Here is a 17700-nt window from a genome sequence, read left to right on the forward strand (position 1 = left end):
CAATCTCAGTCCTAACCTCCCTTACCCTGCTTCTCTATACACGTACACATGATTGTCATTTGTTCCTTGGTGTTTGAGTGGCTCTTCCTCGCCGAGCGGGCACCAGCCTACCTGTCCTCTGCACCTGGCACGGTGTCGGCACTCAGGAGGCGCTCAATACACACAGAATGAACGCTAGACTTCAGCTTGCTCTTTTTCCAGCAGACCCGATGCCACCTGTTCCTTGGGCCTCAGAGAGGTTCCCAGAGGCGACCTCAGGCGGCCCGGCCTAGGAGAGGACCTGAGGGAGGCGAGCCACCAAAGCTGCGGCGGCCGTGAGAGGCGATGCCGGTCCTCACTGGGCGCTTCCGGAGAAGCGCCAGGGAATGACGGAGGGACTGTCTGGAGGCGTCGGGTCATCTGACCATGAGTAGGCACCGCCCACTGTGCACTGGGCGGGCTTTCTGTGTGGGCGTGGCACATGCAAATAATCCAGGGGCGGTGGCCAATCATGTCGCGCGCTGAGAGACCCGGACCGGACGCTGGCCCGGACGCCGGCTCCCGTCGCGGTCGCCGGGGCTCGCGGAGCGGCGCAGCGCGGCGGGACGGGGAGCTGCTGTGGCGTCTGCTCGTTCCACTCTGGGTTCAGTGCAGCCGACCGGGTGAGGCCGGGCTCGCGTAGGGGCGGGGGCCAGACGGAGGTGCGGCAGGACCCGGGCCACTGCCTTCGCAGGCTCCCGGGGCCGGCCACTCCTTGGCAGCGTGCTCATGCATCCGGAGCCCGCCCCGCCCCCGAGCACCAGCCACCCCGAGCTTCCCCTCAGCGGCGGCAACTCCACCAGCGGCAGCCGTCGGAGCCGCCGCCGCAGCGGGGACGGGGAGCTCCCGGGGGCCCCGCCGCCGCCGTCCGCCGTCACCTACCCGGACTGGATCGGCCAGAGTTACTCGGAGGTGATGAGTCTCAACGAGCACTCGATGCAGGCGCTGTCCTGGCGCAAGCTCTACCTGAGCCGCGCCAAGCTCAAAGCCTCCAGCCGGACTTCAGCTCTGCTCTCTGGCTTCGCCATGGTGAGCCTGGGCCGGCCGCCCTGCCGCCCCCCCCCCCCCCGCAACTCCTCCCCTGACCGCAACCCCGACGGGGCCCACTGGGGAGCTGGGTGGGGGGGGCGGGCCAGGGGAAGGGGAAGAGCTGGTGAGAAGCAGTCGTGCGTGGACACTGGAAGGGGAGAGGTGGGCGACAAGGGACAGTCGTTGTGAAGTGATGGATGGATGAGAAAACGCTCCAGGGGTCCAGGCAGATCGGTGCAGAACCGGCCGGGAAACGGGGTGAACACAAAGAATGATGCGTTCCAAAAGTGAAATATGTAAGAATACAGTGCCGCCTGCGTTCATGGGGAAAGGAGAGTATTTTAAGAGTCTGCCCCATTTGGGGACAGGTGTCAGATGAAGACTTGTCTGAGGTGCCCTCGCACCTGAGATCAGAAGCTATTTATTGGCTAGGTAGGGTCTTTTAGCATCTAGTAGAGGGGATTTCCCCATACCTTCTTTCCACTGCATTTTCTCTGAGCCTCAGCCTGAGGGGGTGGGGGGTGACAGTTACTCTCCACTCCCACTTTCTTCCACAAAAACCTGCCACTGCGTCACTTGGTGTGGGGGAGGAAGGTGGGGGTGCTCCCTTAAACATGCTCTTGATTAGGGGGTAGCCTATTTTCTTCTCGCCTCTCCTTGCCCCCGCCCCCCACCTCCATTCTTAAAGGGCCTGGCCTGTGAAGCATAGGAAGGGTGGAGCTCCAGAGGCTGCAGGTTGGGACCCAAAAGTGGGGCTAGGAATTCCTTTGGCCTGAAATCCTGGAGTTTCTCTGGGGCTGGAGACTACATAACAAGTCCATTATCACTCTGGGTGACCTCAGCCTGCCAGAATGGGGTCTGCCCTCCATAGCACTCCTCCCTCCTGCTTATTGGAGCTAAGTCCTTGGCCTTGAGGAAGGGAGTGGCTGCACCCTTGGTGTTTTCGTGGGAAGGGAGTGTGTCTGGGTCTCTCCCTGTGTTATACAAACAAGTGGACCAGTGTAGTGGAGCCTGAGTATTTTAGAGTCCCAGAGTGCACTGGGCCACCGTGAAAAGGCCGGGAGATTGAGCATGAGGAAACACCTCTCCTAGCTCTGTCACTTGGAACCTGTGTGACCTCAAGCCAGTCACTGTCTTTTTCTGGACAAGCACAAAGTTTGGAATTCAAAACCCCAGTATTGAAAAATAAAATTGTATAGTTTTGAAAATGAAATTGAGGGATCTCTTAAGCAGATACCATAGAGAATGAAAATCAAGGAGTGGCCCCCAAGTTTTTAGGGAAAAATGATGAAACTATCTTTATCCTTTTCAAATTCTAAGAGACCAGACTGTACTTTGTACCTGAGGAATCTCCAAGAACAGGTGACTTTTTGGTTTTTGGCTGGTCTTGGGACTTGAACTCTGAGCCTGAGCACTGTCCTTGAGCTCTTCAGCTCAGCATTCTACCATTTGAGCCACAGTACCTTTTCTGATGGTTAATTGGAGATAAGAGTCTCATGGACTTTCTTGCCCAGGCTGGCTTTGAACCGGAATCCTCAGATCTTAGCCCTCTGACTAGCTAGGATTACAGGCTTGAGCCACTGATACCCGGCAGTAGTTGGCATTTATAAAGCACTGTATAGGCTCCCTCATTTCTCAGCAGTCCTTTGCTGTTGTTTTGGGGGTTGTTTTTTTTTTGGTTGTTTTTTTTTTTTTTGCCAGTCCTGGGGTTTGAACTCAGGGCCTGAGCACTGTCCCTGGCTTCTTTTTGCTCAAGGCTAGCACTTTACCACTTGAGCCACAGTGCCACTTACAGCTTTTTCTATATATGTGGTGCTGAGGAATGAACCCAGGGCTTCATGTATACAAGGCGAACACTTTTCCACTAGGCCATATTCCCAGCCCTTTAGCAGTCCTTTGATTTCAAGAGACTTCCCAAGACCACATACCTAGTCTGGTGGAGTGGGACTTGAACCCAGAAGTGCTGGCATCCAGAACTTAGGCACTTGTGCCGGTTTCCAGACATGAACAGTTCAGAACAGATCTAGAGAATAGGAAAGAGAGAAGAAAAAAAAGTATCTTTGAAGCCCCAAAAAGTTCTATATCTTGCAAGGACTGTTGCTTCTGGGTTTTGGATAGTGGATGTCTGTTGCTTTTCCTCGGCACTAATAAATTATAGCTGCCCCTTTCCACCCTAGGAGAGATGGAGGGGCAGATGAATGACACTTGCCTTGTCTTCTCAAGTTCTCTTCCTTCCTCTTGGTGACAGTGGAGGAAGTTGAGAGGCCCAAAGCAGCCAGTAACACTGATAAGCTTTGGCTTCCCCACATAATCTCTTCCGGACTGTATTTTCCCTAGCCTGGGTAGAGAAGGCTTCCCCAGCTCTGCTGATAGCACCCCTAAGTTCTACAGGCAAGAAATGGGGAGCCTTGGGACAGCCTACCTTCCAAGGTTACAAGAAGGTAATTAATTATCCATTGGCCAGCAAACTGGAATTCTCTGGGAGACATTTGTATGCAGAGTAGGAAGTTTGTCTAGGCCCCACCCTTACTAGAACACCCAGCCTTTCAGTGAGCCTCAGAGAGAAAGGGGTGCCCTGCAGCCCAACACCTTGGTAACAGTGACAAGTTTCCTGGATTACTCTCCCTTGGCATATGAGTCAGCATAATGGGCTTCCTGCCCCCAGAAGGCTTCCTTCCTAGAGACCTGGAAAACCAAACTAGACCTAGGATGCCAAATTCACCAGCTTATCGGGTGAGATTGAGGGGAGAGGCTTCCAAAAGGCCTGGTGGATATTGAGCCATTTGGCCACTTGGTGGTGGAAAGGGCTGGCCAGGTGCCAGTCAAGTGTTCAGGAGAGATTGAGGACCCGAGTCGACAAATGGCTTTACCTGTTGGAAGCCATTTTGCCTCTGTGTACAAAGGTGATCCTACTCCCCTCCACCATGTGCATAAGACTTCTTAAAAAGGCCAGACTGGGCCTCCAAATAGTTGGGGAATTTCAGGATCTTCTCTGCTCTGCAGAGTGGCTCCTGCCCCTGAAAACATTGCTACAAACAACCGCCCTTGGCAGACCCAGATATAAAACAAGGGGTGCTAGATGTAATATATGATCTCCATCCTCTGGTGCCCCTGGAGCCAAAGCCCCATTAGGGACCTTGCTTTGGGCCATCAGTGCCTCAGGTTACCACTCAGCAACCTTAGCCTGGACTTGACCCTGTCCCTGTCCCCTACAGGGCCTGTGAGCACACAGGATCCTGCCTGCCGGGGAGGGCAGGCTGTAACGTTAGCCTAAGCAGATGATAATTGGGAAGGTCAGCCTGCTTTGGTAAACAAAATGCTTTCCACGACCTGGGATCAATTATTTTTGGATTATCTGCCTCCTCGAGTTCTCTGCCCCCAGCACCTTTTTGTTCCAGGTTCCAGAGCAGGTTCAGAAGTTGGCTGGGATTTCCATAAAAATGATTTGGAAGGAAGCACTCAAGTCATAAGACATTATTGAGCCTCTGTGATAGGTTTGTAGTTTAGTGGGCCTCAAGATGAGCAAGAAGCTACTCTGTGTTCAGCACTCATCCTCAGTACTATTTGTTAGTTTGGAGTGAGCTGGACTCTTGTACTAGGCCAGCCACTGTGCCAAGTGTTTGCACATACTATTTGTGGTTTTTTTCTGTGTATTTGTTGTTGTTTTTGCTAGTCCTGAGGCTTGAACTCTGGGGTCTGGGTGCTATCCCTGAGCTCCTTTTGCTCAAGGCTAGCACTCTTACCACTTGAGCCACAGTGACACTTAAGGCTTTTTGAGTGACTTAATTGGAGATAAGAGTCTCACAGACTTTTGTGCCCAGGCTGGCTTTGAACCTTGATCCTCAGATCTCAGCCTCCTGAGTAACAAATTACAGGCATGAGCCTGGCTCCATGTTTTTTTATATGTGTATGTGGTTATGGAGCTTGAACTCAGAGCCTGGGCCCTGTCCCTGAGCTTTTTTTGCTCAAAGCTAGCTCTCTACCACTTTGAGCCATAGTGCAACGTTCCCTTTTTGGGAGTGTGGGGTTGGAGGGTGTTGATTAATTGGAGATATGAGTCTCCTGGACTTTCCTGCCCAGGCTGGCTTCCAAACTAGATCCTCAGATCTCAGCCTCCTGAGAAGCTAGGATTACAGACGGGAGCCAACCATGCCTGGCTCTTCACACATACTATCTTGATGTGCTTTCCCTACAACCTACTGAGGGCAGGTGGTCCTCCCAAAGGATGACTTATCTGAGATCATCTAGCTGGAAAGCTGCTGAGCTGTGTGACCATGGCATAGGAAGAGAAGCATTAGGGAGCTGAGAAGCTCAAGTATGCAAAGCTCAAGTAGAGCAAAGCAGGAGACGGCCCTCTAGCCAGACAACTTGGGTCCAACTCCCAGCTCTGCCTCTTATAACTGACTTTGGAGAAGTCACTTAATCTTTCTGAATCTGTTTCCTAGTCTATAAAATGGGGTAACAACAGCACCCACCTCATTAGTGAGAATTCACTGAGTTAGTATTTGCAGAGTACTTACAGTATCTGACTAGGTTTCTAGGAAACTTGCTCACCCTTTCCCCCCATGGAAGTAGGGCTACTTGCTTGGCATTTAGTTTTGTTTTTCTTCCTGTTTGCATGTATATACTCCAGGCTGGTCTTGAATTCCCAATCCTTCTGCCTCTGTCTCTGAGTGCTATGATTATAGGCATGAGCCAGAGCCACTTATCAGGGTTAACAGAGTTAAAAGCAAATTATTCTAGCAGAGCCTTGAGGATGGTGGTGGTTGGGCTTGGAGAAAAGCCTTGATTCAGGTTAGAGGAAATGGCAGGAGCTGTTACCAAGATGTCTTGGGGAAAGGATGGACAGTTGGTGTGTATGGATTGTGCCACATATTGAAGGCCTTGATTGGCTGTTGAAGAAGTTTGAGCCTGGCCTTGGTGGCTCATACCTGTAATCCTTGCTACTCTGGAGACTGAAATCTGAAGGTCATGGTTTGATCGTGAACTGCCTCCAGTTAACCACCAGAAAACTGGAAGTAGAGCTGTGACTCAAAGTGGTAGAGCACTAATCTTGAGCAAAAAAGCTCAGGGACAGTGCCCATTCCCTAAATTCAAGCTCTCCTACCATCAACAACAACAAAAAAGTTTGGAGTCCTGTGTTGGCAACAGGAGCCATAAAAGATTATAGACAGAGAAGTTGCAAGACTTCTCTAATAGAAGGGATGAAAGTAGTTGCTATTTACAGAACTCCTGTTGTGCCAGGCCTGAACCTGAATCTTTTCCTTTCATTCTTATTTAATCCTCACAACAGCTCTTAAAAGTATGTACTCAAGACCGGAAAACTAGGCATCTTAGTGGCCCAGACCACCAGCTAGTAGGACTCAAGCTCTGGTCTCTCTGGTTTGGAGCCTTTTGTAACCCTCCCCACCCCCTAACTGGTTGATAACTGTTCCTTTAAGGTCTTCTAGATGCGGATTTTGCATAGTAGATTTGTATGTTGGGCTGTGCATGAATTGGGTCTTTGCTGAATGTTCCAAGAAGAGAGTGCTGCCGGCCCAGCAAAGGCTTTTTGTGAAACTTTGCCAGGGCCTGTGGCCTGTTTCAGGAATTCTCCACTGAGAGCAGTGAGGTTGCTGGGCCTCTGGCTAGCCAAGGGAAAAGTCTTTAAGTTGGTTTTGCTGAGGTGGCACTATGGTGATGGATGCTGGGCTGAGATGAGGTGTAAGGTTCCCTTGCAGAAAGGGAGTTAGACATAAATTTTAAACTTAGGCAGCTAATTTCCCCCCTCACAGGACTCCTAAGTCATTTATTTATTTTTAAATACTTTTTTTTTTGCCAGTCCTGGGCCTTGAACTCAGGGCCTGAGCACTGTCCCTGGCTTCCTTTTGCTCAAGGCTAGCACTCTGCCACTTGAGCCACAGCGCCACTTCTGGCCGTTTTCTGTATATGTGGTGCTGGGGAATTAAACGCAGGGCCTCATGTATACGAGGCAAGCACTCTTGCCACTAGGCCATATCCCCAGCCCCCTTAAATAATTTTTTTAAATTATTTTATTGTTGGGCTGGGAATGTGGCCTAGTGGTAGAGTGCTTGCCTCATATACATGAAGCCCTGGGTTCGATTCCTCAGCACCACATATATAGAAAAGGCTGGAAGGGGTGCTGTGGCTCAAGAGGTAGAGTGCTAGCCTTGAGCAAGAAGAAGCCAAGGATAGTGCTCAGGCCCTGAGTCCAAATCCCAGGACTGACAATATATATATATATGTATATATGTATATATATGTATATATATATTTATTATAAAGGGGATGCACAGAGAGAGGGGTTATAATTACATAAACCAGGGCTGGGAATATGGCCTAGTGGCAAGAGTGCTTGCCTCATATCCATGAAGCTCTGGGTTCGATTCCCCAGCACCACATATATAGAAAATGGCCAGAAGTAGCGCTGTGGCTCAAGTGGCAGAGTGCTAGCCTTGAGCAAAGAGAAGCCAGGGACAGTGCTCAGGCCCTGAGTCCAAGGCTCAGGACTGGCAAAAAAAAAAAAAAATTACATAAACCAGGTAAAGAATACATTTCTTTTTGGACCAGTGTCACCCCTTCACCTGCTGTCTTCCAGTGTTTTCCTCCCATCCCTACCCACAAGTTATATAGTGCATTTCCTTCCCTTCCTTCCTTCCTTCCTTCTTTACTTCTTCCCTTCCTTCCTTCCTTCCTTCCTTCTTTCCTTCCTTCCTTCCTTCCTTCCTTTCTTCCTTCCTTCTTTTATTTATTGCCAGTCCTGAGGCTTGAACTTAGAGCCTGTGCACTGTCCCTCAGCTTCTTTTGCTCAAGGCTAGCACTCTGCCACTTGAGCCACAGTTCCATGTCTGGCTTTTTCTGTATATGTGGTGCTGAGGAATTGAATCTAGGACTTTATGTATGCAAGGTAAGCACTTTACCACTAGGCCACATTCCCAGCCCCTTTATTTATATTTTTATTCAATTTCTGCAGGGCCTGGGAGCTATCCTTGAGCTTCTTTTGCTCAAGGCTCTTTTACTCTTATCACTTGAGCCACAGCTTCACTTCCAGCTTTTTTAGTAGTTTATTGGACAGTCTCAGACTGCTGGGAAGGGGGCCTAGTGGTAAGACTGCTTGCCTAAGCATGCATGAAGCCCTGGGTTTGATTCCTCAGCACCACATATATAGAAAACCGGAAGTGGCGCTGTGGCTCGAGTGGTAGAGTGCTAGCCTTGAGCAAAAAGAAGCCAAGGACAATGCTCAGGCCCCGATTTCAAGCAACAGGGCTGGTCAAAAAAAAAAAAAAAAAAAGTCTCAGACTTTGCTGCCATGGCTGTCTTCAAACCACAATCCTCAGATCTCACCCTTCTGAGTAGCTACAATTATAGATGTGAGCCACCAGTGCAAGGCTGTAAGAGTCCTAGAGAGGACATTTCAGACTGCTAGTACTGCAGCTGGCTTGGGGTTTTTGTTTTTTGTTTATTTTTTGAGGCAGTATTTTTGGTGGTTGTTTTGTTTCTTGGATAATTTTTTTTTTGCCTGTCTTGGGGCTTGAACTCAGGGCCTGAGCACTGTCCCTGGCTTCTTTTTGCTCAAGGTTATCACTCTGCCACTTGAGCCACAGCACCACTTCTCGCTTTTTCTATATATGTAGTGCTGAGGAATCGAACCCAGGGCTTCATGTATATGAGGCAAGCACTTTACCACTAGGTCATATTCCCAGCCCTCTTTTTTTTTTTTTTTTTTTTTTTTTTGGCCAGTCCTGGGCCTTGGACTCAGGGCCTGAGCACTGTCCCTGGCTTCTTCCCGCTCAAGGCAAGCACTCTGCCACTTGAGCCACAGCGCCGCTTCTGGCCGTTTTCTGTATATGTGGTGCTGGGGAATCGACCCTAGGGCCTCGTGTATCCGAGGCAGGCACTCTTGCCACTAGGCTATATCCCCAGCCCCTCCCAGCCCTCTTGGATAATTTTTGTTTTGTCTTTTTTCTTGAGTTTTGCTATGTAGCCAGACTGGTCTCAGATTCACAGTTCTGCCTGAGCCTTCCCAATGCTGGGACTTAAAGGCATGTACTCCCATGCTGTCTTGGAATAAAATTGTTATGGGACTAAAGAGCATGGATCTAACCCAGGGGTCAGCACAGGGTTCCCAAAGTAACTCCCAACTCTCCCACTGGCCATGGACTGGATATAAAGTAATAGACATGACCAATAAATGGGTATGCAAATAAAACTATTTAAGAAATCATTTGGTGGGCCCTTGTTGAACTATGGTCTCCAAACCTGGGGCGGGGGGGTGTTTGGGAGGTTGAACTCTGGAGAATCAAGGTTGCTAGTCAGGCACTCTACCACTTTGGCCAGACCTTCATCCCTTCTTTGTAGTGGTTCAAGCCTTGAGTTCTCACTTGGTTTTTTCCACTCAAGGCTGGTGCTCTCCTGGTTGAGCTTCACCTCTGCTTTCAGCTTTTTGGCAGTTAGTTGAAGATAAGAGTCACACCGAGGGGCTGGGAATGTGGCTTAGTGGTAGAGTGCTTGCCTAGCATGCGTGAAGCCCTGGCTTCGATTTCTTAGGTACCACATAAACAGAAAAGGCCAGAAGTGGCACTGCGGCTCAAGTACAGTGCTAGTCTTGAGCAAAAAAGTTCAGAAACAGTGCCCAGGCCCTAAGTCTAAGCCCCAGCACTGGCACAAAAAAAAACCAAAAAACACCGACTTTTCTGCCCACGGTTGGCTTGACTAGCTTTGAACCATGATTCTCATATCTCAGCCTTCTGGGTAGCTAGGATTACAGGTATGAGCCAACAGCATCCAACACATAACCATTTTTTATGAATGAATGGACAGCTCTGTTGGTGACCTGGTTGAAGACCAGAACACAGTAATGACTTGAGAGGAAATTGAAATTTTCCAGATGAAGAGAAGAGTGTAGGTCTATCACCAGTTCCTCCATCTGCAGATTTAGCCTCTTAGTAGCTTAGGATATAAATTTAGTGCATGGAAACTAGCTTCTCTCTCTCTCTCTCCCTCTGTAGTTAATTGGATATAAGAGTCTTATGGACTTTCCTGTCCAGGCTGACTTTAAACCACTATTCTCAGATCTCAGCCTCTTGAGTAGCTAGGATCACAGGCATGAGCCACCGATGCCTGGTGAAACTAGCATTTTTAAAAAAGAATAGGAATGGAGGCTGGGAGTGTAACTCAGTGGTAGAGCACTTGCCTAGCATGCTTGAGTCCTTGGGATTCAACCCAATGCTGGGGGCAGGGGGAACAAGGAATAGAATGAACTAGGGTAACAGCATGCACTGCATCTTGCAAGAATAGACTATTGGCAGGCTTTGAGGATTAGTGGTGTTGGGTGGAACTTTCGTTTGTTATAAAAGTGTGCATAGGTCTATTTATAGAAACATTTGGAAGACTGCACTTTTGCGGTCAGAAGATTTTGTAAATCACTGGACAAGGCCTCAGATCTCTCTTAATAGACGGTTTCCTTTTGAGGTGAGGCAGGCAGGCCAGCCCAGACACCTCTGGGTGACCCTGTGTGACTGCATCTTGTTTCCCCTGAGCTCAAGGCTGCAGCCTTGCACCTTCCTAAGACAATAAACAAATCAGACTTGGGTGTGGAAGGTGTCTTCCACTGTGGCCACTGACTTTGGGCCTGGCACAAAAGGAAGGCCTGCCTCAAAAAGGCCTGGACTTCAAGTCCACGTGCCCAGTAGCCTGCCGTTAAATCCAACAGGAGGGAGGGAAAGGCTGGTTGGTGTTCAAGTACATTGAGCAAGCACCTGAGCAAGTCCACTAAGCCCTGCCCTCCGCAGGATCAGTCTTCACACTTAATAGTGTGGCATGTCCTGTGTTGCCTACACCCATGAGTATGAGGCTGAGCTTGGTGGTCTTGGGCCTATTTCTTTTAAACCCTTGGTGGCCAAGTTCATAGAGGCCTGTGGCTAGGCTGTTTGGCTGGGAGGGAGCTGTTTATTTTGGGTTAACGGGCCCAGCTCTAGGGCTATATTTACCTTGTGAAGCTGCTGCGTGCAATCTGATCTGATCTGATCTCTCTGGGGCTCTGAGAGTCAGCTGCCAGATTCTTCAAGGCCCCCTTAAATGATATCTCCCACTCTGGGGACAGTGGTTTTTATGTTTGTGATCTTTAAAAAAAAAAAAATCAGGATTCGTGAATTATGCTAACTGTCCCTCTCCCTTTAGAATCTTTTTTTTTTTTTTTTCTCCAGTCCTGGGGCTTGAACTCAGGGCCTGGGCACTGTCCTTGAGCTTCTTTTGCTCAAGGCTAGCACTTTACCACTTGAGCCACAGCTCCACTTCTGGCCTTTTCTATGTATGTGGTACCAAGGAATTGAACCCAGGGCTTCATGCATGGTAGGCAAGCACTCTACCACTAAGCCACCTTCTTAGCCTGGAATCATTTCTTGATGCAGCCTTGTGGTGTTGAACTTGGCCCTAAATGTGGCAGTGTGTGGCTGGAGTTCCAGGAATGAGCAGGGCCTATGGGAGTGGTGGGGTTTCTTCTGGAGCAAGTTTGTAGGCCCCTTCTTTTTCCTTGGAAGACTCAGCCTCTCCCAGTGCAAGGCAAGGCCTGAGTGGGAGGGAGGATTGGCTAGTTTTGTCATTCTAGGGGCTGACTGTGTGCCAGCATCCTGTGGATGTGACCTCCCCATCCGCCATAGGTGATACAGCGTACAGGTTGTTTTTTTGTTTGTTTTGTTTTTCTTGCCAGTCCTGGGGCTTGAACCCAGGGCCTGGGCACTGTCCCTGAGCTTCTTTTTGCTCAAGGCTAGCACTCTACCACTTGAGCCACAGTACCACTTCTGGCTTTTTCTGTTTATATGGTACTGAGGAATCTAACCCAGGGCTTCATGCATGCTAGGCAAGCACTCTACCACTGAGCCACCTTCCCAGCCCCTAGACATTATCTGTATACAGGGTTCGGTTGCCTGGACTGTCTGAGAATGGGGCAGAAGAGGCCCAGAGTAAGGGTGGAACATGGGTGTGAGTATTGTGTCTTTCCCAGCCATGGCTGAGAGTCCAGGAACTCTTTCTCTTCTGCCACTAGCTCTATGTTTTTCCTTTTAACTAAGATTTATTGAGCTTCTCCTGTGGGTGACTCTGTGCTAAATATTTACACATCCAAACCTCATTTAACCTTAGCAGCCATGAGAGGGAAGCTCTCTATGACCCCTGTTGTATATGGGCCTCTCAGTGGCTGTGAGTTCAAATCTCCCATCCAACAGCAAGATAACATTTCCAATGATCTCACCTCTGAGCCTCAGTTTCCTCAAACAAGAATGACTTACGTTTGTTTTGTTTAGCAGTGCAGGCAAGCACTGTGTCATTAGTTCATGCCCCCAGCTGCAATAATGGTAATACCTTAAATTTGTTCATAACTCCTTGCATCTTTGTAACCATAAAAAGCAGGCTCCCTGCCACTTTGTAAATGCAGACATGGGCACAGGATCACCAGCTTTGAGAGTACACATGACGTGTAATGGGGAGGGGGGGTAGCCTCTGGGCAGTATGGGCCTCTGCAGGAGGGGGGCTGGCCAGGATGCCAAGAGCACCAAATACGGAACAGATTGGGAGTTATCCACATACAGAATTCCCAACACCACCACCAGAAACAACCCAGCACCCAGCTCAGGGCTGGTCCACCTAACTGCTCACTCAGGACATGTCCAGTGTGAGGGGAAGGAACCTTTGGACCTGGGCAGTCAGGCAGCAGTCTCTCCCACTTGTCCTTTCTCAGGTTCAGGTTCCAAGGCAGTGAAAACAGGAAGAGGAAGTGTAGAGAGGGAGGGGCGGAAGGGGAGGAGGCGCTGCTGGGGGCACCCTGCTTCTCCAGGTGCTGGCAGGCCTAGGGGCAGAGACCTGGGGCAGAATCTCTTACCCTGCCTGTTCCAGCCGGCCTGCCGCCTGCACTGGTGCTCAACACCCCTCACTCACATGGACTAAGAATATTCAGGGGCTGGGGATATAGCCTAGTGGCAAGAGTGCCTGCCTCGGATACACGAGGCCCTAGGTTCTATTCCCCAGCACCACATATACAGAAAACGGCCAGAAGCGGCGCTGTGGCTCAAGTGGCAGAGTGCTAGCCTTGAGTGGGAAGAAGCCAGGGACAGTGCTCAGGCCCTGAGTCCAAGGCCCAGGACTGGCCAAAAAAAAAAAAGAATATTCAGAATTGGCTTCGGGTCACTGCCTTTCTTTACTTTTTAAAGTTAAAATCCTGATGGCATCGCCCCAAATTTACATGAGCTTGAACTGTTTTCTAAACTCCCAGGATAAAAAGTATATATCCAGCTGGCACAGGTGGCTCACACCTGTAATCCTAGCTACTCAGGAGGCTGAGATCTGAGGATCACAGTTCAAAGCCAGCCCAAGCAAGAAAGGCCATGAGATTCTTATCTCTAGTTACCCCCCAGAAAAACAGAAGTGGCACCATGGTTCAAAGCGGTAAAGTGCTAGCTTTCAGCAAAAAAGCTCAGGGACAGCATCCAGGCCCTGAGTTCAAGCCCTGAGACCCACCAAAAAAAAAGTACATATCTTTACCAGTTGTGGGAATTCTTGGGCAAAAGTCTGTGAATCCCATTGAAAGTCTGAAAAGTCCTATGAACATATAAACTTGCCTTTTTAAAGGGGAGCAGCCACTCTTCCCCACATTGTCCAAGGTCAGTCTTCATCTCACTTCTCCCCTCATTTTCCGAGACAAAAGAGGGACTGGACAGAGACCCCATGGTTAGTCAGAGGCAGTTCAAGTTCCAAAAGGCATGGCCAGGCCTGGCCCTTCCAGCGGGAGGGTAGGAAATGGGGATTTCAGACACATGGGTTCTAAACTCCTGAGCAGTAATAATAAAGCTCACTTTGATGTTTTATTATGTGCCAAACACCATTTCACGTGGATTAGCTCACTCCATGATAGCCCATGGAAGCATGTGGCATTTCTTACTCTCATTTTACATGTATGGAATCTGTAAGGCTGGAAACCCAAAGGAAACTTGCCTGAGACATGAAACCTGATAAAGGGGCTGAGGAGTCGGAGATCTGGTGGGGTAAGAAGGAAGGAAGAGGGAGGAAGAGTTTCCTGCCTGCTGGTAAGATCAATGGCAGAAATTTCCGCTCCAGGTACCCCATACTGAACCTACCACCAGACTGAACAAATGCATTATAGTTACTATAGAATAACTGGCCAAGCACTGATGCCTGTAATCCTAGCTAAATTGGAGTTAGAGATAGGGAGGATTTGTGGTTCAGGCTAATATAAGAACAAAGTTCAGGGGCTGGGGATTTGGCCTAGTGGCTAGAGTGCTTGCCTCGTATACATAAGGCCCTAGGTTCGATTCCCCAGCCCCACATATACAGAAAATGGCCAGAAGTGGTGCTGTGGCTCAAGTGGCAGAGTGCTAGCCTTGAGCAAGAAGAAGCCAGGGACAGTGCTCAGGCCCTGAGTCCAAGCCCCAGGACTGGCCAAAAAAAAAAAAGAACAAAGTTCAAAAGACCCCATCTTAACCAGGAACCTTTAGCAAGGTGATATGCACTTATTATCCCAGATATGACAGGATGCATAAATTGGAGAATCTCCTTCAGTCAGGCCTGGATATAAAAGTGAGACTATCTCAAAATTAATCAGAACAGAAAGAGCTGGAAATGGGACTCCAGTCATACAAAACCTGCCAAGCAAACACAATGAATGCCCTGCGTTCAAACCCAGTACCACTGTAAAAAAAAAAAAAAGTTGCAATCCACTGAAAGTGGTGGCATGCACCTGCTAGCCCAGCACTTGGTAGGGGAGGCAGGAGTTTAAGGCACGGTACCTACACAGCAAGGCTCTGTCTCCAAAGGAATCACTATTGTTAATGGTGTCATGTTCCTTGGTGCCTGCTGCCCTTGACCCAGCTCACAGGGACATGCCTGGGCAGCATGCCCACTACCCGCTTCTCCTGGCCCAGATCTGATGAGCTGGCTCCTTTGGGTGAGGGTCATTTGCAAGGTCTAGGTGAGGAGACGGGTGGCAGATGCAAAGCATGCCCCTACTAACCTCATGTCTCCAGGAACTAGGGAGCAGCTGGTACATCAGCCCTGGGGCTAGAGGAAGAAATAGTCTTGGGACTTGCTGGCTGCCCAGCCAAAATATGGGCACTAGTTTGAGTCCATCTCTTCTGGGAAAGGGTGGCAAGCTTCCTTGTCAGTGTGCATGCTGTGTTCTCAGAAAGGGTCCGTGTGTGACGCAGGCGGGCCTTTACCTTCCAGCCCTTTCCTACTCTCTCTTCCCAGAGGAGACCAGATATGAGGGGCCTGGGTTGGGTGTGAGAAGTGGTTGCTTTTTTTTTTTTTTTTTTTGGTTGTTGGGCTTGAACTAAGGATCTGGGTACTGTCTCTGAGCTCTTTTGGCTCAAAACTAGTGCTCTATCATTTTGAGCCACAGCTCCACTTCCAGTTTTCTGATGGTTAGCTGGAGATACAGTTTTCTGATGGTTAGCTGGAGATAAGAGTCTCATGGACTTTCCTGCCCAGTCTGGCTTTTAACCACATTCCTCAGATATGACTTTTTATTTTCTTAGCCCTTCCTGGGGCTTGAACTCAGGGCCTGGGCACTGTCCCTGAGCCTTTTTGTGCTCTAGCACACTACCACTTGAACTACAGTGCCACTTCCAGCTTTTTTGAGTATTTATTGGCGATAAGACTCCACAGGGACTTTTCTGCCCAGGCTGGCATTGAACCTAGATTCTCAGATCTCAGCCTTCTGGGTAGCTAGGTGTGAACCTCTGGCACTCAGCTGGTTTTTTTTGTTGTTGTTGTTTGCCTTTGTACATTTTTATTGGCTTTGTTGTTTTTGCAACTTGAGAGCTTGTAGCAAGCACTCTACCACTGAGCTACACACAGTCAGTCCTTAATATTTTTAATAAAAGTATGTATAACTTAGTAATTTGAAAAATACACATATTATGGAAATCTGATAGCTGTTTGGCATACAGCATTCCCATTCGGAGGTGTTCACCATGCACAGGACCTCTCATTTGTTCAGATGCTCTTATGAACTAATGTGATACCCCTATTTCCCAGAAAGATGAGGCTCAAGGAGGCTTCCCCTCAGACACATAGCTAGTGGGCTCGCTCCACCAGTACTGTCTGCCATTTCTCCACACAAGATCCCAGAGCCTGATGGGAGGAGAGGTGGGATTTGACGGTGTCACTCATTCTCCCTATCCTTTCCCCCAGGTGGCCATGGTAGAGGTTCAGCTGGACGCCGAACATGACTACCCACCAGGGCTGCTCATTGTCTTCAGCGCTTGTACCACGGTGCTGGTAGCTGTGCATCTGTTTGCACTTATGATCAGCACCTGCATCCTGCCCAACATAGAGGCAGTGAGCAATGTGCACAACCTCAACTCCGTCAAGGAGTCACCCCATGAGCGCATGCACCGCCACATCGAGCTGGCCTGGGCCTTCTCCACTGTTATTGGGACGCTGCTCTTCCTGGCCGAGGTCGTATTGCTCTGCTGGGTCAAGTTCTTACCCCTCAAGAAGCAGCCGGGCCAGCCGAGCCCCACCAGCAAGCCTTCAGCCAACCCAGGCTACAATAACAGCAGCAGTGGCATCACCCCAGGCCAGGCAGCAGCCATCGCCTCCACTGCTATCATGGTGCCCTGTGGCCTGGTCTTTATCGTCTTTGCTGTCCACTTCTACCGATCACTGGTTAGCCATAAGACGGACCGACAATTCCAGGAGCTCAATGAGCTGGCCGAGTTTGCCCGATTGCAGGACCAGCTGGACCACAGAGGGGACCACCCCCTGACCCCTGGGAGCCACTACGCCTAAGCCCTCACCACTGAGCTCTTCAGAGCTTTATTATGCCCTACCCCATGACCTTGTCCTGCCAGTCCAGAGGACAGCCTGTGCAGGGGGCTAGGCTTCACCTGGGCATAGTGGAGGGAAGAGGCTTTAAAAAAAGATTGCACTTTGAGATTTTTCCACCAAGAAAATAAGCACTCCCTGTTCTTCCAGCTGTGGGTCTCCCTCCTGGGAAGAGGTGGTGGGGGCCAGTGGGAACAGATGCTCTCTTTGTCCCTATTCCACCCCTGTGCCAGTGATACCCGGATGCTTCCTGTTCCTTCCCTCTCCACCGCCCTCCCCATTCAACAGTCTAGAGTATGTATGTGTGTAATGTATGTGTGTGTGTGTGTGAGCACAAAAATATACTGATAAGGGACCCCACCTCCTCTTGTCTGTTTGTTGATTCTTTGCTGCCAAGTGTGAGTTCTCCTGGTACCCCACATAGGTGAACATATAAGCAAAGTTGTTTGTTTCTTCTTTTGTGTTTTGTTTTATTAAATAAGCCAGATATGTTGGTTGCTCACACCTGTAATCCTAGCCACTCAGGAGGCTACAATCTGAGGATCTTGGTTTGAAGCCAGCCAGAGCTGGAAAGATGTGAGACTCTTATCTCCAGTTAATCGCAGAAAAAGCCGTAAGTGGCATCGTGGCTCAAGTGCTAGCCTTGAGCAAAAAGGAGCCCAGCGACAGCACTCAGTCCATGTTCAGTTCAGTGGAAGAGCATTTGACTAGCAAGTGCAAAAATTTTTAAATCTTTAGACATACATTTTTTGTGGTGCTAGCTAGGGCTTCACACAAACTAGTTAAGCACTGTGAGACTGAGCTGCATTCCCCAGA

The 17700-nt window shown here is 49.4% G+C and overlaps 1 protein-coding gene across 1 annotated transcript; it reads left to right on the forward strand.

Annotated features, from left to right (window-relative positions):
* The first annotated feature begins 534 nt into the window (after window positions 1-534).
* On the forward strand, window positions 535-17244 carry Orai1 (ORAI calcium release-activated calcium modulator 1). Its single transcript, XM_048342998.1, has 2 exons — window positions 535-1047; window positions 16249-17244. The coding sequence occupies exons 1-2, from the start codon at window positions 748-750 to the stop codon at window positions 16846-16848; spliced, it is 900 nt and encodes a 299-aa protein (XP_048198955.1). The 5' UTR covers window positions 535-747; the 3' UTR covers window positions 16849-17244.
* Window positions 17245-17700: the final 456 nt, after the last annotated feature.

Source organism: Perognathus longimembris, chromosome 3 (genome assembly GCF_023159225.1).
Source record: "Perognathus longimembris pacificus isolate PPM17 chromosome 3, ASM2315922v1, whole genome shotgun sequence".
NCBI classification, from domain to species: domain Eukaryota; kingdom Metazoa; phylum Chordata; class Mammalia; order Rodentia; family Heteromyidae; genus Perognathus; species Perognathus longimembris.

Bases quoted from the DNA above. Each gene is read 5' to 3' on its own strand.
- Orai1 (XM_048342998.1), top strand. From the start codon at position 748: ATGCATCCGGAGCCCGCCCCGCCCCCGAGCACCAGCCACCCCGAGCTT. The intron at 1,048-16,248 runs GTGAGCCTGGGC...CCTTTCCCCCAG, and splicing joins TGCTCTCTGGCTTCGCCATG to GTGGCCATGGTAGAGGTTCA.